We start from the raw sequence: 23603 nt of genomic DNA, 5'->3' as shown, positions 1-23603 counted from the left end.
GTCGCACTGTCCATCGCCGGCTAGCCTGAAACGTTTCCCTTTTAATGTACTTGCTAGAGACAATTGTTCAATTTTCCAAGCATCACTAATGGCCAGAAACAGATAATCACGTTGGTATATGTAGTACAGCGATTTAGAAATGAAATGGAGTCCCACAAACTGAAAGAAAGCCTCTAACTTTCTAAAACTGGAGCCACTAAAAAGTGATGCAGCTGCACACAGTAGATTGCCTGCTGGCATTTTCCCTAGCATCGTTTGTGCAGAACATGAGAACCTATGATTTAATCGACAGGCGGCATTTATTTTGACGTTACTGCCTTTTATTTGACGAGTTACATTAATCAATGGCTTCCCACATACTTTCCCTCTAACTGAATGCCCACATTTCAGCATACTTATAATTTCCATCAAACAACTATCGAATACAATGTATTTGCTCTCTTTCATTAGACTGTCATCCTGCGTCAACGTTGTTTTGGCCTGTGACGTTGCAGAGATTTCAACACATTGGAAAGTAATATCGCTGCTATCAAGTTCTGATGCGTCTATGGATGCTGTGGCTGGTTCATTCTCTGTCATTTCGACATCTGCTACTTCAACATTGATGGGAGAACACAACAATGCCGACATGTTTTTGGATGGCAATTTTTTGGCGGGTGTACATTGTGTGAATTGATCTGCAACTACTTCAGAGCTATCTTCAATACATTCAATATCATCTTCTTGTGGTGGTGCGGTCGCACTGTAGCAATGGTCCAATGCAACTTTGCTGTATTCTCCAAACACAGTTAATTCATGTTCTGGCCATTGGACATGAGCATCTCGAGCCTGAACATGCCTCGCCTCAATTAATAATTCCTCCATAGTGTACATGGTCTGGCAAGCAACATCTCTCATTCGCTTCACTGTCTGTGTATGTATAGTTCTGACACCCACGGGTAACTAGAGGAGAGATTGGAAAAGGGATGTTCAGTTTAAACACAAGATAAAGTGTAGTCCAATTGACTGGAAAAAAACATACAATAGTCCCCAGCACAAACATTTTTTTAAAGTTATTAACTGTTTGTAACTAACCTTTTTTTGTTTTTTTTTCTTTGCAACTTTTTTGACTCGAGCTTCAACATCTGCACGCTGTAGTTCCGATTCGTTTCCGCATGTCCTCCCTTCCTCTTGCGCTGCAACGACTATATTTTCTGTATCCGCATAGACAGCACGGAATGAGGCTCCATCGTCTCCCTGAAACAGAGTACTTTCATTACTATGTATCAAAATATTGTTAGCATAAAACACACGTGAGGACGAACACACAGGTACATCTCAATAGCGAAACACGATTTAAACATTGTGTGCAACAATCAAACGACAAGTATTCGACCAGTGATGATCTATTTCGATGGAGCTGTCAGTATCCATACCTCTGGCTCTGCATGGACTGCCATGAATGGTTGTATTGGAGAGGAGGGATCAGCATCTCCCTGAAACACAGTACTTGCATTAGTATGGTTTTCAATATTGGAAACATAACACACACTTGGGGTCGACGGCACAGGTACATATAAAGAGATAACCACAAATGATGCATTGTCTAAAACAATCAAGGAAAATATAAATATGCAGATTTCATCGACTTATTTCTCCGATTCCTTTACATCTGCATTATCAAAATGGGATGTTGTGATTGTAGTGGAAGCTCAGTCGTCTCCCTGAAACACAGTACTTGCATTAGTATGGTTTTCAATATTGGAAACATAACACACACTTGGGGTCGAACGCACAGGTACATATAAAGAGATAACCACAAATGATGCATTGTCTAAAAGAATCAGGGAAAATCTAAATATGATCACATTTCATCGAGTTATTTCTCCGATTTATTTACATCTGCATCATCTAAATGGGATGTTGTGATTGTAGTGGAAGCTCCGTCGTTTCCCTGAAACACAGCACTTGCGTTAATAGGGAAGAAAGTATAGCAAATGGAATCACGTTATATGATCATGCATGATGGAGCTGTCAGTATCCATACCTCGTGCTGCTGAAGAATATCTATGGATGTTGCAAATGTAGTGCGCACTTCCGAAAGCTGTTGCGCCGATTCGTATAAGCATGGTCCCGCTTCCACTTCCCCTGGAATTACTTGAATGTCAGGCTCCGCATCAAGTGCAGGGGTTGATGCTCCATCAACTGCCTGAAACATAGTACTTGCATTAGTGAGGATTACAATAGTGAAAACATAACACACACCTGGGGTCGACAGCAGAGGTACATATCAACGGCTAACCACGAATGAAACATTGTGTAGAACAATCAAACGATGGAGCTGTCAGTATCCATACCTCTTGCTGGTGAAGAACATCTAGAAATGTTGTAGATGTGGCGGACGCTTCAGCATCTCCCTGAAAGACTTTACTTTACAGTGGATAACACTAATTATAACTGAAAACAAACACCAGTGGACGATAACTAAGGTGTATATCAATTGGAAAGCACTAACCAAACATTTGGTAAAATAATAACACGATAGAATAAAACTATTACTTGACATGCATAAAACAAGTCTGTAGCGGATTAGCCTAGTAAGATTACCTGATATGCGCTAGAAGTGGTTGATAACTGCGACCACGTCAAGGATGTAGAATGTTCTTGCTTCAGATTCAAGGGATAGTCAAGAAGTTGTAAAGGTAAATTAATGATTGATAATGAAATGCCAATATTAAAAATAGCCATGTAAGGCGACAGAATACTTGAAAAATGCTCAATACAGCACAGTTCCCTGTTCCCATATATATACATTTCGTTTGTGGGTTATGAAATCGAAAAAGAATATATTGATGAATGTCATTATTCAAAAAGCTATACACTCATATCAATATCGAAATTATTACAAGGGATAGAACACCTACAATATCAATTAATCCATTCGGCTACCTACACACTACCGCAAGGCCTAAAGCTAAATCCGGACACTTGACTCACCGGTGGCGGAATGTGGACGAATAGAGTGGGAATAGCGTTTTCGAGCAATTTCCGTGTCGTTCGCCGTTTATTCTTCTTTGTTACCCAAGATGTTGTGTACATGTCCAAGGAAAAGTGCCGGCTGCAGATGCGGTATAGATCACCCCTCTTGTCCTGTAAGACTTGTTGGACTCTACTTTCCAGCTCATCCAGTGGATATCCGCAATGTCTGACCCATTCTCTTATTCGATCAACAGTTTTCGGGAATACATGCATTGTAGTGCTTTCAGATTTCGCATGGGTCTTCGTAGGGCAACCGCTAATCGAACAGGCAGGCATTGTTGATAAATCTGAAAAGTAAATATCGACATTGTTATACAATCTTCATGAATAAAGATTTGATACAAAAGTAAATGAATCATACAATGATCAATGCAAGGTTTGTTTTGGTCGCCGGAACTATACCAGTTCATTATGTGCGGCTTAGTATTTACATAAGTTGCAGAAATGTATAAATGATGTGACTAAAATCTGAACATGTGACTCGTCCCTTGGATGTTCTGTCTTGCACGAGAAGGAAACATGCTTACATTATAGACTGGACCCCCGAAGGATGCAATTCGATGACAATAGACAAAGATGAAAATAAATAGATCTATTGATAGCATAGCAATGGAAACTCAAGTCAATAGCAATGAGAACAATGAACATAGTACTATTGTGTACTCTACTCGTAAATAGATAGAAATTTAAAAATCTGCGAAATATGACTAGGATACATGGCCTTACCTTGACCCGAAAACAGTTGGATTCAGCAAGCAGAGCAGTATGTTGCAGGGGAATAGGTGGGTGGCCACAGGTAGCACACTGATGGGTTTGCTCTAAGCGGTCACAGAAGTTCACGGATAGCACGACGACAAGCAGATTAGTGTAGATCTCAGTGTTTGCCAGGTAGCACGTTCAGGAGTTGACTTGCAAAGCACAAAGATGTTCTCTTGAGACATATCAAGTGGTTTATAAAGTATTAGAAACAGGGGTGTGTTTGTGAATGAATGACGTATGTATGTCGTGGTCTTAGGGGAGGCGGCCTGCTTGAAGGGGAGGCCTGGCTGGAGACACGGGGTCTGAGGAGGCCATGTGAGCGATGGCCCCTGGGCGTGGGATACCTTTTGAAGTGTACATGCTGTTTGGCACCTTGGCCGTTTGCGCCCGTGAGAGCCCCCCATGCCAGCGCTCATCCCCGGGTGCGAACCGCCTTTGATAGAGGGTGGGTGGGATGGAGGGGCCTGGGGCGTGCAGATAAGGCACAGGAAGACTGCTGAATGGAGACACACTTATGTGGATTGCAGGGGGGCGGCCTGCTTCAAGGGGAGGCCTGGCTGGAGACACGGGGTCTGAGGAGGCCATGTGACCGATGGCCCCTTGTCGTGGGATACCTTTTGAAGTGTACATGTTGTTTGGCACCTTGGTCGTTCGCGCCCCAGACAGCCCCACATGCCAGCGCTCATCCACGGATGCGAACTGCCTTTGATAGTATATCGTTGCTTATCAATAACAAATGCCACATACCGGAGATTCTTGTGAGCACAGACCCACACTTCAACCGGTGTATTATAGTGGTCAAGACCCTAAGGCCTGTATAATCCAATGGTAATTGTAAGTATAGATATATGTGTGACTTTTATAGAGACATAACCTACTGAAAGTCCTTGAACAAGTGTTATTTAGTGCATGCATTATCGAGAATATGTTATGTTAGCTTCGATAGATAGTGACCACCCTGCTTCACAGCGACCAGACCTTCACCCATTCGGAGCACAGATGTCTGACGTCCATCCTTGAATGGAGACACACTTGATTCATTTAAAAAATCGAAACAACCGTTGTTAAAATATATGTGGTGTTTTATTTTGTATCTTATTTTCATGACACAAAAATACAAGACTTTAAAGATTATACAGGTCAGGTTGCAGCACAGCGAGAGAAAATCCCCTGTACTGACCGCTGTCACTCAGGAACGTTTCTCTTATGGCACGAACGGCACAGGCGGGTATCACTCTTCGAACGTGGTGTCCAAGCCTCCCGTGGAGCCACCATGTAAAGGAAGGATAGGCCACCAGCCTGTACCACCTGTGAAAAGCAATGAAACAAACTGTTTTTAAATGACCAAGATAAGTTTAATAAACGTTTGTTGTCAATGAAAATTCTTGTAACTAATGGCATTCTGCACGGACAAATGCTATCTAGACAATGCACACTATTGAACGACTTTCATGCGTTACTATGATATGAATATATAATTTTGGATATAGTAGAAGAACATGAAATAGGAGTGGCATGACAAGCAGAGTATACTTACTCGTTACTCGGATTACGAGGACGAACAGTTGCGCGAAGTTCGTGCATAAGCACCATCATTATTCTCAACACGGCCCGTGTGAGGCAGGCTGCCCTGAAGTCTGGCAGCTCGGTGATGCATTGCGGCCGTGGCTCGCCTTCCAAAATGTAGGCCAGGCATCCCGAGTTTTCTCGGCAGCAGCATTTCTCGTCCTCGGTTGGCATTAGCTCGCACCGATTGCATGTGCACCAGGTGGAGACGCCGTCCATGCGACTAGGCCCAGGCTCTTCATCTGTTGAATCGTCCTCCCAACTGCCGTCCGAATCCCCATCGTTTTCGCGTGCTTCCCTTTCCAGTAGTTCCTCCTCGGTATACTCAGACTCGTACATGTAGGGCATTATTGTAGCCATTGTGTGGTAAACAAAGTAAAATAATTTACAGAGATGGTACAGGTGTTCACACGGGCTACAAGCGGTGAAGGTAGCTGACCAGAGCACAGAAACGAGTCACAGAATACTCAAAGTAACACAGAGAGAGGAATGGAATCGAAAATCTGCTGCTGTGTGTTGGGAAACGGTCTGTTTATACTTATTGAGGAAAGAGGCGTCCTGCCATTTCAATGGCGACACGTCATTAGCTGAGGTGCAGCGATTGTTGACACGAGACGTGCTTTGGCATTGGGAAATGGGCGGTACGAGTCTGCTGATGACAGGCTCAGGGGCGGGGGATTTGGTTTAGTGCCACAGAAGCAGGTCAGGCAGGGTGATGCGGCAAGTGATAGGATTATCACAAAATGGCGGCTCCCTGGTGCCTGTTTTTGCGTGCGTTTAATGGACGAAAAACTCGGGTAATGTCCATAGGAAAGTTTTCTAAAATCGAGCCACTTAGACTTAAAAAAACATGGCCGACCCGTAGGGACAATAACATTTTTTACTGAACCATGTCTTTAAAGTATGTTCTCCACCGGATGTCCACATTGTGACTGTGCACTGATGTTACTCTTTATGATTAAAGCTTGGGGGGGGTTGACTTAAGCTTGGGGCTGAGGGCTTCTCGCGTCTAGAAGTCTGCCTTCTGCCTGGCACCCACCTTGCATGTGTTGTAGAGTCCACTGCACTTGGAAGAGTGTTCCTTGACCTATGTTTGATGTGTGCCGTGTTTGTTTGTTGTCTTGTTTGGTTTTTGTGAGCATGTTCATGTTTGGTTCTGAATGTACGTTTGCTGAATGGAAACGGGGTGTGTGTTGTTTAATGCTGTATTATTCCAGACTGTGTTGCAGTGTGAAAGCAAGGAGGTGTGTTAGGTCTGAATGGATGGTTGTTCTAAATATGTCAGCTGTGTGAAAGAGAATGAGTCTGTTATGTCCTGTCCTTCTGGACATATATGAAAGTAGTTGGTAGGATGTTGGTGAATGCAGATTGCATGTGGAGAATGCTGGACGCATCGTAGTGAATGTCATTTGGACCTGAGCTGAGGATGTATGAGGTGGGTGGATATCCCATTGCGTAACGTATGTAACTTCAAAGTAACTAGAGCCGGCAGGATAGTATATTTTTTTTAATTCTTTTTATTGAATTAGTTGAATTTAATCAACCTTACAATATCAAAAAACACAAAACAGAATTAATGTACAAGTTCATAATAATTTAAAACATACCTATTTCATATACACACAAATGCATTATCTATACAAAATGCAAAATGACATAACAACGCAAAAGTAAAGTAAAAGTAAAACCCCTCTCATCAGAAGAACAAATAGAGCAAGTGAAATGCAAAACCAACCAACTGTAAAGCTCACAAGCTAGAATATTATTTAAGAGTAACACAATGATGAGTCATATCTGATTGACACTGATTTTCATACTCATTGGGTCAATATATTGCTAAAAGGTGTTCACCAAGGTCAACTCCAGGCCTTTCATAGATGGCTGATGTCAAGAATATGGTCTGTTTAAATGTGACAGAACAACTTGCAGTTCCTTTGTTTCAGGCAAAGATGTTAATATTAGACAAAGTGACTACGGATAGTATATGCTAATGCATATTAGTACACTAGGAACCAGAGTCTTGAACTAAATGAAGACTTATTAAGAAGTTCACTGTTGCTAATTAAATCCTTGGTTGCGAGCAACTCAAAATGGTAGCCCAACATGCTTCCTCATCGCGATTTCCCAATTGACGACAGTGTTTTGCTAAGTGCGTTTGTCTACTGGGCATTAAACAAGAGCATTGTATTATCAAATGTTGTAATGTTTCAGGCACCCCCATTGTGTTACAAAAGCGACAAATATTGTCACTGGGTGGTGGCATGAGGCGCCGTTTGGTTAGTACCTCCCGTGTGTCCCAAAGATTGAAACGTAATCGTATAATGGCAGATCTATATGCTGGTGTGGGAGATCTTAATAAGTACGGTTGCAGAATCCGCAATTTTTTGGGTGGAAATGTAATATGGTCTCCTCCTTGATACTGCATACATTTATCGCACGTATTGATCCAGTCAGCCCGATATAGGTTTCTTTTATCTCTGTCAGGATTTGATATTAATAGATTAATAGATAGGTCAGCGTTACCCATAATCAGACATATCTTGTTTATCCAGGTTGAGACAAATCTATCTTTGGAAGAAAACATATATGTAGATAATGGTCGTAAAGTAATCTCGTCACTAGTGGATAGTAAACATTTCCTAAATAAGGAACAGAGTCTCCAATGATGTAGTGCTTGGAGGGAAACAAGGCCCAGTTCATACCTAATACAGCCATGCGGCACACAACCAGGTAGGAAAAGATTTTTTTTCCAAAATGTGGCTTCCCAATGATCGAACGGGAGCCATGTAGTGCTCGGGAGTGTTTCCAAACCATATAACATAGACGGTATTGCTTTCTGGTGGTTCCAATAGACCCAGGCCGGTTTAATGGAAAATTTCCCAAATTTGGACATGATCAGCTTGGTTTGTGCAATGGCTGTATCGAGTTTCCTCTCCACCCACTCCAATTGGGTGTTGATATTATTTGTGCCCTCAAAGCACATTCCCAGATAGGTGTAGAAGGGTACCCTTTGCAAAATCACATGATTTATGGACCATGAGAAGCTTTTTGGACCCTTTTCTTTTAGGAGAGTAGACGACAATTTGGGTTTTCTTGGTGTTAACCCTCAGCTGGATATATGTCTGAAAAGCTGACAAAAGATTTTGAAGGCCCATTTGGGTCTTTGAGATCAACACCAAGTCGTCTGCATACATTAATGCCTTGATAGTGTTCATGCCCAGTTTTGGAGAATCAGATATAATCTCATCAAATACATTTTTCAGATCATAAAGTAATTGAAGATAGAAGAGGCTAGCAAGCAACCCTGCTTAAGGCCCCGCGCTGTATTAATTGGGGCAGACAACATTCCATCTAAGGATAGGCGGATGCGGATTGAGGTGTCTGAGTGTAGTGCATAGATGATTTCATGCAACGAGGTCGGACATTGGTCTCTGGCTAATTTTCCAAACAAGAGCACCCTTGAGATTGAATCGAAGGCCGAATGCAAATCGACAAATGCAAAGTATGCTGGACATTTCATGGCTTGGCACTTGGCTTTGATTGCATTTAAACAAAGCAAATTAATGTGTGTTCCCATGCCTGGGACAAAACCAGTTTGACAAGGATCACGCAGATGGTTTTTTTAGTCCAGAAATTAAAGTCCCGCAGTACAAGTTTAGTAAAAATCTTGCCCGGGGCATAGGATGGTATATTATGCACAAAGGCCTGTGCCTGTTGTTTGTGAAGCCAGGTGCTTAGGTTAATAAAAGAAAACCAGTAATAAAGCTGATTAAAATGAGGGCTGTTAAGCCATTTTTTAGGGGTTTTATTATTTTTGGTGTGGCAGAGAAAAGGAAGTGGAAAATTATAGGGCAAACCTTTTCGGGCGATTTTTAACCTTTTTATGAGGGACAATGCATACACAGCAGAGAGTACCTAATAAACACACAAACAAAAGGAAACAAATATGGTGTTAAGCACCCGTTCCAAGAGCTAGAACAGGTGGTAACGGCCCGGTGGCCCGAGTTAAAGGCCCAAGCGAAGAGAGGGCATTTAACGAGTGCCCCAGGATGGTACCACCCGTTTCAGTCCTTGAAACGGGTGCTTAACGCTATTAGCACCCGGCCCATGGGGTGGGACAGGACTCATTTAAAGCATTTACGTTTCCGGAATGCGTCGCCTCACCAAAGCAGAGCAGAAGGTACGGCAGCAGCTACGGTGGCAGAACTCGCTGCCACCGCAATCAGGTCAGTGGGGAGACGGACATTTTAAAAAAAGGGAACAGAGGATGGGGGGTAAATGGCGGGCGAACCAGCCCTCAGGTGGCTTGGAACGCAAGCTAAAATCACCAGTTTCAGCCCGCAATTCTAGCCTCCTGATTGGTTGCTCCCCTCCCCATAGGGTGCTAATAAGGATTAATAACCACAAAATCTAATACACTTAGATTGCCCACCAAAATTCACCTCAAACAAAAGTTGTGGGCCAGCCCTGTATAGGCTCTTACAGCCTGCAAAAAACCACAAAAGGAAAGGGAAAGGGAATTAGGGCCTTGCAGAGTCATCAACCCTCAGTAGAGCCTGCTAAAATCTCGATTTAACATTTGGGGGTTTTGGCCCACCAAAAAGCACAGTGACTTCACATGCATGTCTGGAACCTGTTTCGTGGTGCCGGCGAATCACACCAGATTTTATGGGTCCATCAAATGCCAGCCATGGGATTTGCTTTGACCCATGGCATTGGGCACAGAGAGGTCACCCAGACTTGTAACAGTATGCCCGCACACTCTATTCTCTCAAGGACCTTAATGATCTCTTGGAAAATATGGGGATTAATGGTGCTAAAATGGGATTAACTGATGCCATGCCACTACCCTGGACTGAGTTAGCCCTGGTCAAAATGGCAGACTGCTTAGAACAGTATTACCCCCTAAAAACAACTAGTTGTTAAAATCGCTCTTGATGTGGGAAGGGAGGAGACATGTGCATTGTACAACTTTAGTGACAGCGTTCAGTGTGGAGAACTTTGATTGCCAGATATCAGGTTTGAATCAGGAAGGTGGCTTGATCAAATAAACAAAAGCTCACTGGCTCTGCCATATAGTGCCAGAGGATCATAAGAATGTGTGCCAGCTTTTCCTCAGCTTCCATTCGCGTGCGTATGGAGGCGCATAGAGCTATTGCAGTCACTGAGCACTTACATGGCCCCAATGGGTTTGCTCTTTGTCCTCTTATAGTTGAAGCATAAAATGACCATCTCAGATTGCTTCTGATGTTGGAGCAGGGTACACCAATGATCCCACTGAAGTTGAAGATTGCGATCACTGATGGCTGAGATGAAACTGCTATTATAGTGGTTTAAATTGTGGATTAAGTCATGCGATTCACTTTATTGCTCCACTCCGCAAGATCCTTTTAGCCTATGGGGCTGCTTCTCTACTTTGGATCAGGCTTAATGGACTTGTGTTACTGCTTAAATATTTTCCAATTACCGAACACTCCACAGAGAAGATCCAAGAATAGGAAAGGGGGCTTTCTAGGCCTAACGTATGGGTCTACGGTTGATCAAGCACTACCGTCTCCCTTTCCACGCAACTACATTCGAAGGAAATGAAAGCCAGGAAAACTTGATGATTTGGGGGCATGGCTGGGATCCCGCAATATATACAATTGCGATTGGGTACCATCCAATTATCAACTGTCATTTGCACCGGAGAAAAGATGGCAGGGAAACCCCACCTGTACAGCCTTGACACCATAGACCACTTTTTTGTTCTGCATTTATTATGATGTTTGGTGGAGGAAGTGTTGATAGCCAGCATTGGTGGATGTAGACCCTCAGCAGCTTCGCTTGCTGTGATTCAATTATTGTAGAATGCTTGGGTGATTCGCAGGCATACCCAGACAGTGCAGCTTTTTGTCCCCTCACCTGCCAATGCCAAATGATGTGATGAATAGAAATGTGACATTTCCCACCATCGAACACCAAGGAGAGATACAGATATTAGCTTTTATGTGTCATTATCATAGCTGTGTAACCTTGAAGCTATGCAGATGTTTTCCCATGGTTCACACAAAATTTCTTAACATTTGCAGTATTTTCGATTAGTTGTTTATTTTCAGTTGTGTATTATTCATTGTTTGCTTATTGTAAAGCGCTGCTATATGTGAATATATATATATATATATATATATATATATATATATATATATATATATGATGTTGATACACCAGGCCTAATGAGAAATGCTGGTGCTCGATAAAAGAGCAAAGCAGACATCTAATGAGATGTGACAGTACTAATGTGATCGGTATCTGGGCTGCATTTCATCAGCCAGATTAGAAGCTTGACCACTAAACCCTGCCCCTATCTCCATGCATAGACCCCTTGCTCAATTTGTGAGGCTCCAGAATAAGCTTCCCTATTTCGCACACTTGATGTTAAACGTGACATTTTAATATCATATAATAGTAGTGCAATAATGGAAAGGGTGGGAGACACTGAGAGTAGGAATATTGTTCCGGGACAACTTCAGAGTGGGGAACAGAAAAGGGAACTAGGGGGGCACAAAAATAGTAAAGATTTAGGGCCTCATTACGACTTTGGAGGCAGCCATGCCCTTAATAAGGGCATGGCTGCCTCCAAAATCGGGTCCGGGTTCCCTGAATGGGGAAATACCGGGCCATTCCGAGTATGGAGGGCCCAGTATTTTCTCTTTCAGGGAACACAGGCCCGGTCCTTCCCCATTCCCATTCGAGCCCCCATAGGGCTCAATGGGTATGGGGAGGGAGCTAACAACGGGCCCATTACGAACAGGCCCGTTGTTAGCTCCCTGGTCCCCTTGAGGGACCCGCTATGGACGTCTGGAAAAAACAGACGTCCGGAGCGGGTCCCGCGAGGGGACCTCATAATAGTGCAGAGTGTGTTTAACGGCGCCGGTACCATTACCGGCGCCGTTAAACCCATTCCACACAAGTTATAATGAGGCCCTTAGAGTTCAAAAGAGAGTGACACGGCAGTGGATTCAAAAGAACAGGAATATAATAATGTGTTGAAGCTGTTTTTAAAAGCTCCCTCACCTGGAGGGAGAAAGAGAACTCCTCGGACTCTGCCCTCTCTGATCTGCATCCGCTGAACTCCAGGTGCCGCGTACCAGCGCTCCACTGTCTGACTGACCACGGGGTCCTTATCAGGATCGGACACCATCTCTTCTGACTCAAACACGTCCAACTTCACCTTGAAAGGGCTGCCAATAACATCTCGTTTCACCAGCATATGGAAAGGCGTCTCAGGCGTCAGTGCCCAAAAGAGGCCCATCGGCAGTCTCCCTTGGTAACACCCCCCGCTTGATTCTGACTGCTCCAGATCGATCTCTCCAGCTGCATCCCCTCGATAGAAAGCTCTGGACTGGAACAAGATGCCTTTCTCATCTCTCAGTGATGCTCGGATGGTCACAAGCTGATTGGGTCTCACACCTGAAATGTGCATTCTCACAGGTTCATCTACCAGAGAGGTCACCGGGGTCACTGCAAGTTTCACCATTGCTGGAATAATTCTCTGTTTTTCGCCCTGTGAGGTGTGACAAACATATAAGAAATTGAATTAAGAGAAAATCTGAATAACAACGCCCATTGCCATAAAAAAACATATTTCTGAAGCGTTGTTACCCTACCATCAATCACAGTAGCACACTAGCACATTGACCTAGGCAAATAAACGTTGTCACAGTGTACTTTGGACCAAGAAATGCACCAAGACAAAACTTCAAGGTGTATCAGCTTTATTCAGGGAAAATTGTGCAGGTTAAATGTACTTAAAGTGGCAGCTCCTTTATTAGAGTGTGAGTGCTTCCCCCCTCTTTTTGGGTGACAGATGTACAGGCTATATACATTTCTCTACTTTGGACTTTGCTTTACAGTCCAAAACAATAGCCTAGTGCCAGGCAGCACAGTCTGGTGTGTGCGTTATTAGTATGTGGGACTGTGTTTCCTGACTTTGCACAGGGCACGTCCTCCGCAATTTCTTTTTTACTTTCAATATGAGGCTCTTTGGTCTCTGCAAGACAGGTAGTGCCCAATAATGAGAGACCGATGGAGCTTAGGAAGTCTGGCCTTGCCGCCTCTTATTGTTGCACCAATAGCATATGCGCTGACTGTCAGCAGATGAGTCCTCCCCTGTCAATATTCATGCTCCGCTGGAGAGGGACCACCATCCACTCATGTCTCGTGTGTGTAAATAGGTAAGTGAAATGTTAATGTGTAATGTGTTTGTATGAATGCATGCATGAAATGGGGGGTTGTCTGAGTGTACATGTATGACTGTGTCCTTGTGTGAGAGTATGAATGTTTGTCCGTTTTTATGTATGTGGGCATGCAAGGAGTTGTTTAAATGCTGTGTGAATGTGTGGGTGAATGACAGAGTGTATGTTGATTGTATGCGTGTGTGTAAACGAGTCACGAGTCATGAGTGTTGTATGAGTGAGTGGGTATGTCCACTTTCGTGAAGGGGGAGTGGAGAACTAATTTTAGGAGGCAAAGAGGTCTTCTGGCAGCATGGCATTTTTTACTGGGCATCAGGGGTAAAGCAAACATGATGAGCGTTATCCCATGGCAAGACTTGCCCACGTTGGTGGTGCCAGTCTGGCCATATATTCCAATGGTGCATGGCTTTATTTACTGGTGTTAGGGTGTCCCTAATTACGCTCACACCAGAATACACTCCTCTAGGGAAATAAGGCAAAAGAGCGATCTTGTAAGGATAACAAATTGAATCTCACAAAATGAGGATGGTAGCAAAAGACTGCTGCCTGAACGCTCTTCGTCTGCCCCTCTTCCGTTCCTTCCTGCCAAAGTGGTTTGAGGCAAGGACTTCTATAGGCATGGCCTGCTGTGGTGGTGTCACTGGATATGGACCATGGCTTCATCCCAATCCGTCCTTCTTCCTTATAGGGATGCTCCAAAGTATTCTCTCTTCATTTGTCAGAGGTTTTGCTAGGGAATGTTCTTCTACATTTTTCTAGCTTTGCAAGAATACACTGTAGCTCATGCTTTTCTCCTATGCAAAAACACACTGCAGCTCTGCAGACTTTTACAAACCTTGAGGCCTAGCCCAAGTATCAGTATCTCGACCCCACATCACAGAACAACTACAGGACAATAACCACCGTCCCATTTTTACTGAAAATACTGGACAAAGCAGCTTACTTACAGGTGCAACAATGCATCAAAGACAACAAACTCCTAGGGCTGCATCAATCGGGCTTCCATCCTGGGCATGGGAAGGAAATCGCCCTACTTGACCTTAAAAACCAGATGGATGATGCCAGAGACCTAGGTAAACCTTCCCATCTCCTTCTATTCGACCTCTCTGCTGCATTTGATCTCGTTGACCATAATGTCCTCTGCCACCACCTTACCTCTACTGCCAAATTCTCACCAAACACTACTGCATGGATCACCTCCTTTCTACAAGGAAGGACCAGGCAAGAATTCTCTGACTTAGCCTATGCATCACCGACTATCATGCTATGTGGCGTGCCACAACGGTCCTGCATCTCGCCCACAATTTACAACATATTCACACAGCCCCTCTTCCTCATCCTTGATGCCCTAGGTATCTCCTACACCAACTGTGCGGACGATACTCAGATCCTCCTCACACTTACAGGCGACTATGACAGTGACTCTAGAACCCTCAACAACATTTACACCACCATCCAGACTTAGATGGCGGCCAATGGACTGTGTCTGAACTCGGACAAGACTGAGCTTCTCCTAGTAGGATCTACCGACACACTCCAGAATCTCGACACTCAAAAGCTCTGTCACCATTGACTAATCCCAGTATCGGAATCAGTGAAAACACTGGGAGTTTACCTGTACTCAATTTATCCATGACTAGGCAAGTCAACGCAATCGCCTCCTCAGCAGCATACCATGCCAAACTCCTGAATGCAGCCAGACCATTTCTCTCCAAGGATAACTGCACCAACATAGCAAGGGCTATGGCCGGCTCAAAGTTAGACTACTGTAATGTCCTCTTCCTGGGAACATCTGCTAAAAACCTAGAAAAGCTGCAAGTCATCCAGAACAGCGCACTACGTGCAGCTATGGGCATCCCCAAAAGGGAACACATCACGGCCGCCAGGAAACAAGCCCACTGGCTCCCAATCCAGGAACGGATAATATTCAAAACCTTGGCATTGACCCACAAATGCATCCACCATGCTGCACCTTCCTACTTCTCACAAAGGATACACCTTTGCACATCCTTAAGACCAACCAGAACGCCATACACAAACCTGCTTACACTGCCCATGGGCAAAAGGGTTAGAGCAGGAGGTGCCAGCTTACTGTACCTACCATCCTTATAATGGAATGCCCTACCACCACCACTACGTCCTGAAGAATCACACATGGCATTTCGAAAAGCCATGAAAACTATGCTCTTCTCCTGATCACCCCCACAAATCCAACTTGACTACATAAATGTATAAATGTATAATCTGTAAATGTATATCTAACCTGTGCATAAATGTATAAATGTATAATCTGTAAATGTATATCTAACCTGTACTTTCCCATGTAACTAAGTGGCCCTCAAGTAACAGCGCTGCAATGCCCTAAGGCGGTTTGTGCCCTATACAAATGTAAAAAATGAAATAAATACTGCCACCGCCCTATCTGGTAGTATTTTATTCTTTCCTGTTTGCAGGTATAAATTGACCCAAATATAGTACCACCTCTTGGCAGTATTGTAGCTTCTTTTTATCTGCCTTGTACCCTTTGTGAGCCAGCAATTGCAATAATGCAATAGAATCCCTCCTGCACTGCTGTTCATTTTCACAGTCCATAATTGTGCTGGCACATATCGGATGTCCTCCTCCAAAAATAAAGACGGGTCACCACTACCATCAGGGGCATCGTACCTTCCTCTACTACACCATGATATCTCAGAGTATGCAGATTTCCAAAATAATATCCCCATTTTTCTCACTGTCCTCAAATAATTCCTCATCAGTCATTTCCTTCAATTGTACTGTTTGGTCTACACTTGCACCTGTCCTGATCTGTTCCAATCAGGACTACTCTTTTGTCTGACACTACTAGTCCTTGCAAATCTGTTGATATGATATGATATGGCATTTATAACACGCCTACACACAAGTGTTTCAAGGCGCGACGAGGCAAGAGAGGGGGAACAGAGGGAAGACAGAGACAAACGATCCTACTAGGCCAGGTGACATTGAGATTGTGCAATTGCTGGAGAGGAGGGAGAGGGAAAAGTGCGACGGGGAAAGGGGAGGGGGAAGTGCAGTACATCGGATAACAATAAATACATAAAAAACAATTATTACAATAAATAAGAAGTGGTGGCAAGTGCATGGGCAAGTGCAGACATCTGGTGTCAGGTGCTGGTAGGGGGCTGTAGGGATACAGAAACAGCCCCCAAGTGCAGGGGGGTGCCAGGAGGGCAGTGCAGGAGTGCAATTGGTGGGGAGGGACCTGGGCCCAAGAACAGAGGGTAGCTAGGTGACCAGTGCAATTTTAGATTCGGCCAGGAGTTCAGCAGGGGAGAGGAGGAGAGAAAGCAGAAGCAAAGAGGAAGGTCTTGAGGTTCTCCCGGAACCAGAGCTGGTTCTCCTCAAATTTCAGAGAGGCAGGGAGTCTGTTCCAGAGGGAAGCCCCAGCTGAAGAAAGGGACCTACCACCAACTCATTGCCTGGAGAAGCGACTGGCCCTGAGGGAGTTGGAGGCGGATGAGCAAAGGGCTCAAGAAGGAAGATATTTAGGAAGAGAGAGTTGAAGGTATTTAGGCCCCAGACCCCAGAGGCCTTGTGGACAATGCAGATGGTTTTGAACTTAATCCTCGCAGCCACTGGAAGCCAAGGCAGGGATTTCAGTCCTGGAGAGATAATGATCCCTAGGCTTGAGGCCAAGGACAAGTCTCGCAGTCCTGTTTTGGATGCGCTGTAGAGGGCGGGTAGTAGAGGCAGGCAGATTTAGAAAGAGACTGTTGCAGTAGTCAAGCCTAGAGAGAAACAGAGCTCTGGAGACAGTGGGCCTCATTACAAGTTTGGAGGTAGCCATGGTGCTAATAGCGCCATGGCTGCCTCCAAACCCGTGTCCGGGTCCAGGTAGACGGAATGAGGACTTACCGGGTCATTCCGACCTTGGAGGACCTGTTAAGTCCCCATTCTGTAAACCATTCCCCATTCCCATTCGAGCCCCCATAGAGTTCAATGGGAATGGGGAGGGAGCTAATAACGGGCCCGCAAATAGCAGGCCCGTTATTAGCTCCCTGGTCCCTTAGCGGGACCCGCTAGGGGACCTTGGAATGCGGCGGTAGGGGGTTAACGGCACCAGCATCCTTACCGGTGCCGTTAACCCCCTAACGCTGTACTCATAATGAGTCCCAGCGAGCTTCTGGGTGAAGGAGAGGAAAGGAAGAATACCTCTGAGGAGGTGCAGCTGGTAGTGTGACTTCTTAGAGACGTCAGAGATGTCAGGAGAGAAGGAGAGTGTGGAGTCGAAGATGACCCTGAGGTTTGTAGCCTCACATGTCGGAGCAGGAAGAGAGCCAGGAGAGGCTGGCCAGAGAGTGACAGGAAAAGAGGGAGCAGGTTTGCTGAAGAGGAGAATCTCAGTCTTACTGGCATTAAGGCAGAGATCATTGGTGGCACACCACTCTGGATAGTAGACAGACAGTCAGAGATGAGAGAAGGAGAAGAGGTGCCTGAAGGGAGCCTGAAAATTAGCTCAGTGTCATCGCCATAGCACTGAAAGTTGGGGCAGAGAGCGGCAATGCCGTGGGCAAGAAGTACCAGGTATTGGTTGAACAGCCAGGGAGAGAGGTTAGACCCCTGGGGAACACCACAGGTAGAGATAGAGATAGAGGAAAGGAAGCACCCAAGTTGGACCTGGGAGGGTCGATCGGAGAGGAAAGAAGTCAGCCAAGCCAGGGCCTGATCAGTGATACCCAGGTTATCACAGAGACGGTTGAGTAGGATGGCTTTGTTGACAGTGTCAAAGGCAGGAGAGAGATCAAGTAAGATGAGAACACAGGGGGTGTTGGAAGCAAGGTTGGAGAGTAGGTCTTCACAGATGTTCAGGAGAGCAGTTTCCGTGCTTCTGGCAGCTCTGAAGCCAGACTGAAGATCAACCAACAGATTCAGTGTGGAGATTAAGCTTGGAGATGGCCAGCATTTCTAGGAGTTTGCCCAGGAAAGGAGTGATGGAGATTGGGCGATAGTTAGCCGGGCCGGAGAGTTCGGCAGAGGGTTTCTTAAGAAGAGGGTGCACAAGGTAGTGCTTCACAGGGGAAGGGAAGACTCCAGTGGAAAAATAGTAGTTGCAGAAGTCGACCAAAGCAGGAGCCAGAGTGTCAATGTGGTCATTGATGGTTTTAGAAGAACAAGGGAGAACCTGTTTTGACAAGACTTTCATAGATCAGACTTGTCTAGAAACCTCGTCTGGGGAGAACAGTGGAAAGGCAGAGAAGGGGTGGGAGGGTTGGCCAAAGAAGGGCCAGAGGCGGAGTGGGGAGTAGAGGCAGGAGGAGGAGAGGAAGAGAGAGAGGACAGGATGTTCTGAGTTTTAGAGATGAAATGAGAAGCCAGGGCCATGCAGAGGGCCGGGAGGGGACAGGAGAGGTAGAGACTGCAGCAGGATTGGCCAGCTCCTTGAAGATTTTAAAGAGTTAGGCCGAGTTGTTGAATGCCACAGAGATTCAGGCTTGGGTGAGGGCTCTCTTCTTGGTGTGGACGGAGAGCCGGCATTGCCTTTGGAGAAAGCGGCAACCAGTTTGTCAGAGGATGAACAAGAAGCACGCCATTTCCTCTCAGCTGTCCTGCACTTACGTTTGAGGGTGGCGAGGTAAGAGTCGTACCAGGAGTTGCACTTGGATTTGGGCTTCAAGCGGATCCTCATGACTGGGACAAGAACATCCAGAGTATCAGAAATAGCAGAGTGGAGCATAGAGAGGGCTATGTCAGGGTGTGAGTCTGCTTAAAGGGGACGGGGGGAGAAAGTGGTGGCGAAAGCCGCAACTGTCACACGTTTCATGGGTCGGATAACCGAGAAGGTAGGTGGCAGTGCTGGTGTTGTGTTGGCCTTAGGGGAAGACCATATTGTCCCGCCACCACATCGGGTGGCACCATGGGTCGGAAAACAAAATCTGTGGGCACTCGCCAACATTTTGTCGCAATTTGAGGCACTGCTTTTGCTAATACCTTGATGCCAAAGACAAATATGTCCAGGACCACTGGAACTCCACTGACTACTGTTTTCCCTGCCGTTGCATTGATTATTACCATTGCTCGCGCTACACACATCCCTGAAGTAGAACAAACTACCCCTTGAAATCTGAATGATATAGTCACACGTTTACTGAGCAGAACCATACCCAACATGTTAACAGGGGAACTCTCTGAATATAACAAAGAGGCTCGTACTACCTTCCCTCCCAATATTTATATCCAGCTCCTCAGTGTATGGAACCATAGAAATAGCCCCAGAGAATCCCTGCATGTCAAGAGTTTTACCTGATAATGGAAATTTCCCCTCCATAATGCATGATTTAGTTGCACCTGAATCTACCATAAATATAAATTGCTTGGTTTTCCTATTCCTGCTTCCACCTAGGGCTCCTCTTCAGGGTGTGTGGTTGTCAATGCAATTGGGCACTCGAGTGCTTTCTTTGAGCTGTCCTAATAAGAAAAAGTATTTGACCCGGGGAATGAAAAAGGGCCCCCCCGCCACCGTAACTCCTTGGAACGGGGTGCCGTTCCCCCTGCCACCCTGTTAAACTGTGTTCCTTCACCCTGCTGCGGTTGTTGCCCATGTTGCCCTTGCCTGTCAGTCCAATAAGGGAACTGATTTTGACCCCCTCACCCAAATTGCATCCGAGGCCTGTTCCTGCATTACCTTGTGAAACGCCCCTATCTCCAGCAATACCAACACTGTGAAGTTCCTAATTATCCACCCCAGTGCCCTATCCCCCCAAAGCCTCCTGCTCTTGCTCCTCAAAATCCCCCTCTTCCCCTTAGTGCTTCTTCATCCTGCCACTGGAGGTTGGGGTACTGAGTCCACCCCGCTACCCCAATGTCCCTGTCCTTCTTCGGTCCATAGTGTCGCAATTGGGGCATTCACAATCTGTTCAGTATCTCCTATCCTTTCCCCCTGAGCCGGTGCCGTCACCGGTGCTTGGACGACAACCTTATTTAGTTGTTTTTTTTCCACTAGTTTTGCCTCGTCGGCTTGCTGATTCTGGGAGTTCTCCCTGTCCCATTCCTTAATTCTCTTACAATGGTGGACTATTATACTTTGTATCTCCGCCCACCCTTTGGCTTCAACTCCCACAATTTTATCTAATGCTTTCTGGACCTCTTTTGGTGATCCCCTCTTTACGATAAAATAGAAAAACTGTACTGAGTGGTCCCATTGCCCTCCTGTCTCAACTCTCCAAATTTACTGTAATTTAAGAATAAACCTAACTGGGTCCTCATCATCACCCATTGCGCACTGCATTAAAGAATGTAAGTCAGGGGTATATGGGTACATCTTTCGTAGGGCATCCCATACCCTTGCCATTACTTCATTAAAGGCTGTTCCATCATGTTTGTTATTTGCAAGAATTATCCAAGAGTACCAGCCCTTACCCACATGTCCCCAGCCTGGTCTCCAACTATGGTGACCAGTAAACTCTTAAGGTCTCCTAGTGCTAAGGCTACCCCTGCTGTTTGTTTCTCAGATTCATAGATCCATTTACTGGCTCTGGCTGTAAGTTGGGGGAGAGCTTTAATCAAATTATTTTTGTCCATTTGAGGCCATGGTATATACTGAGTTATCCCTACTCTTATTTTGTTTTCAATCCCTTTTTTTGTATTCTTCTGATCTTTTAGTACCACCATTAAATCTGTCTGTTTGTCGCTCTATCCCTTCCCACTCCCTCTTGTGGTGGGGATGGGTTTGTCGCTGCCTCCTCTCCTCAATCTTTTTCTTGCCCTGCCTCTTCATTATTTCTGCCACCTTGATCTATCCATTCATTTTCCCTTGCTGGTTCCACTTCTTGTCCCAGGACCATCCAGACTCTCTCCCCATCATCTTTTTAGACACAAACATTTCCTATTGCCCCGGGGTTGAATCCAATTGAAAAATCTCCTGACTTTCAATCCCCTATTTTCTGTACCGATACCCTTATCTTTGGTGGTACTTCTCTAGGTACTTGTAACCTGACCAACCATTCCCACAACACTCTTAACTCGTTGTTAATGTCTGCCTGTGAACCCCCTGGGTACACTGATGCTATGGGCATGTCAGTGCTTGTGGATGGGTTATATGGAGGTCATCAACGTAAAGCAAACATAATTGTTATCACATGGCTATTCTGGCCTACATTGGTGCAGCCAGTCTGGACATTACTTCTTACTGTGGCATGACATTTTTACTGGGCACCAAGGGTAAAGCAAAGATGATAAGTGTTATGTAGCTAGACTGTCCATATTAGTGCAGCCAGTCTGGACATATTTCCTTACTTTGGCATAGCATGTTTTACCGGCAAAGTCAACAGGAGTAAGTTCTTAAACGGTAATACTGACATATATTGGTGTAGGCTGCATGGACATTCATAGACACATGCAGCATGACATTTCTTTATATACCAGCATATATCATACTACGCTCGGTCACTCCCGCATATTCAAAGCAAATATTTATTTCCCTCCAACTAATGGTCAAACATTTTAATTGTGCATGGGCCTCACTGGTGCTGGGTGATCCACAAACAGCTCTTTCCAGTCCTTGAAGCTTCTTTGAGGTGTTACGTCAGCGCTCATCTTTTCTCCGGGAGAGATGTGCTTTACAGTTCCTGAAAACTTCTGCAGGCTTGACTGTTTAGGTTTCGGTGGTCTCAAATCCAAAGTGTAACTAGGCAGCACAATCCACCCAGAGGCTAGCAAATCAGGACAGCCGACAGTGAGAGGGACTGGAAGAGATGCGAGGAGTCACTTCTGGTATGTCCTATCCTGCAATCCTTTGACGAGACCCCCTAGTTTATCTACTCCTTCTGGTCTTGTCTAGGCACGCCTTGACAGTCAGAACCTGCCTAAGCTGGCTAGAAGGTTTTTTATCAATGGCCAGGGCACTTAGACATCCCTCTCCTTTCTCCACCATCTGTTCCTGGGCACTCAAGCTTCCTTTGTACCTGTCACCAATTGTGCCTTCTCCTCATACGGCCTATGATGAAATTCAAGAACACCCCACCTTGTTATGTTAGTGTGCAAGACGGTAGGGCCTGAGTTGGTCTGGTCGCTACCCAATGCTCATACTGGAGGATAAAAGGAGTGGAATCATTGTGCTAGCCACCCTCCACCCCCAAGGCATGGAACTACACATATCCAGTTGTTGCAATATCCTGCTTCCAAAATACCCTTTTTTAAAAAAAATCTTTTCTGGTGAAAACTGTGAATTACACTCCCCAGCAGCATTGAATATGACTGTTTTACCATCTAAAGGAAAAGCATAAAATAATGTAGTAGTCACCCTTCATCCCCCCGTGCCAAACCCATGGCATGTTCTGCAAGAATGTTCCTCAAGGCATCCGGCACAGCGAGTGCAAAGCTTGTGTGAGTACATCAAAAAAGTTCCCAAATTTACAGGCGGAAGAGTTCAGATTACCGCAGTCCTGATGGTCAGGTTGAGCAGCAACCAGACACCACAGAGCACTCTCCTGTAGTGCAGAATGCTGCATACATCCATGCTGCATGCAAAGAGATTCCAAGTTGGCAGCAATGCTGCCAGCCACATTTAAAGACGCAGCAAAAGCAAGTGAGGGCTCTCTCCCAATTAAGCCATGTTAGTCAGACCCTGCATAGAGATTCCAATATTCATTTGTTGCAGTGTGAGCAAATAACCATTTACAACTATGGAAATTGAATCCCACCAGACCCAGCCAATCAGAAGTGCCAAACAAAGTACCCATTCCCTGCAAGCACCACCAAAAGTGGGGGAAGAAAGAGCAGGGAAGGTGAAGATGAAGTATGAAGAGGTGAAAGAGTTTGGGAGGTAGCCACTGCACCTCCAAACTGCCCCTCCATAAACCGGGACCACGCATCCTAGGAGAAAGTAGGGGAAGTCGTATCCAGCCTGCGGCATCTAATACGGAGAGGGTTAATTTTGAGCATGTTTCCACAAGAATACAGGCAAGTAGAGAGAACTTGTTTGTGTTCATGTTTAGGATGCAGAGTGAGCTGGTGTTGTTTGATTTTAAAAAAAGGTTTGTATGA

General features: G+C 45.2%; 1 protein-coding gene across 2 annotated transcripts in view; it reads right to left on the bottom strand.

The window, feature by feature from the left end:
• Window positions 1–23603, bottom strand: part of LOC138510407 (acyl-coenzyme A amino acid N-acyltransferase 1-like) — a 727070-nt gene that overhangs the window by 158374 nt on the left and 545093 nt on the right. For both annotated transcript variants that reach the window (XM_069626039.1, XM_069626040.1), the window contains exon 2: window positions 12400–12889. In XM_069626039.1, the coding sequence (XP_069482140.1) occupies window positions 12400–12862 (463 nt within the window). In that variant the 5' untranslated portion in view covers window positions 12863–12889. The remainder of the gene's footprint in view (window positions 1–12399; window positions 12890–23603) is intronic.

This window comes from Ambystoma mexicanum, chromosome 6p (assembly GCF_040938575.1).
Source record: "Ambystoma mexicanum isolate Mex_15411 chromosome 6p, UKY_AmexF1_1, whole genome shotgun sequence".
NCBI classification, from domain to species: domain Eukaryota; kingdom Metazoa; phylum Chordata; class Amphibia; order Caudata; family Ambystomatidae; genus Ambystoma; species Ambystoma mexicanum.
The sequence above is the reverse complement of the archived record's forward strand: the minus strand, read 5'-3'. Positions and strand labels throughout refer to the sequence as shown.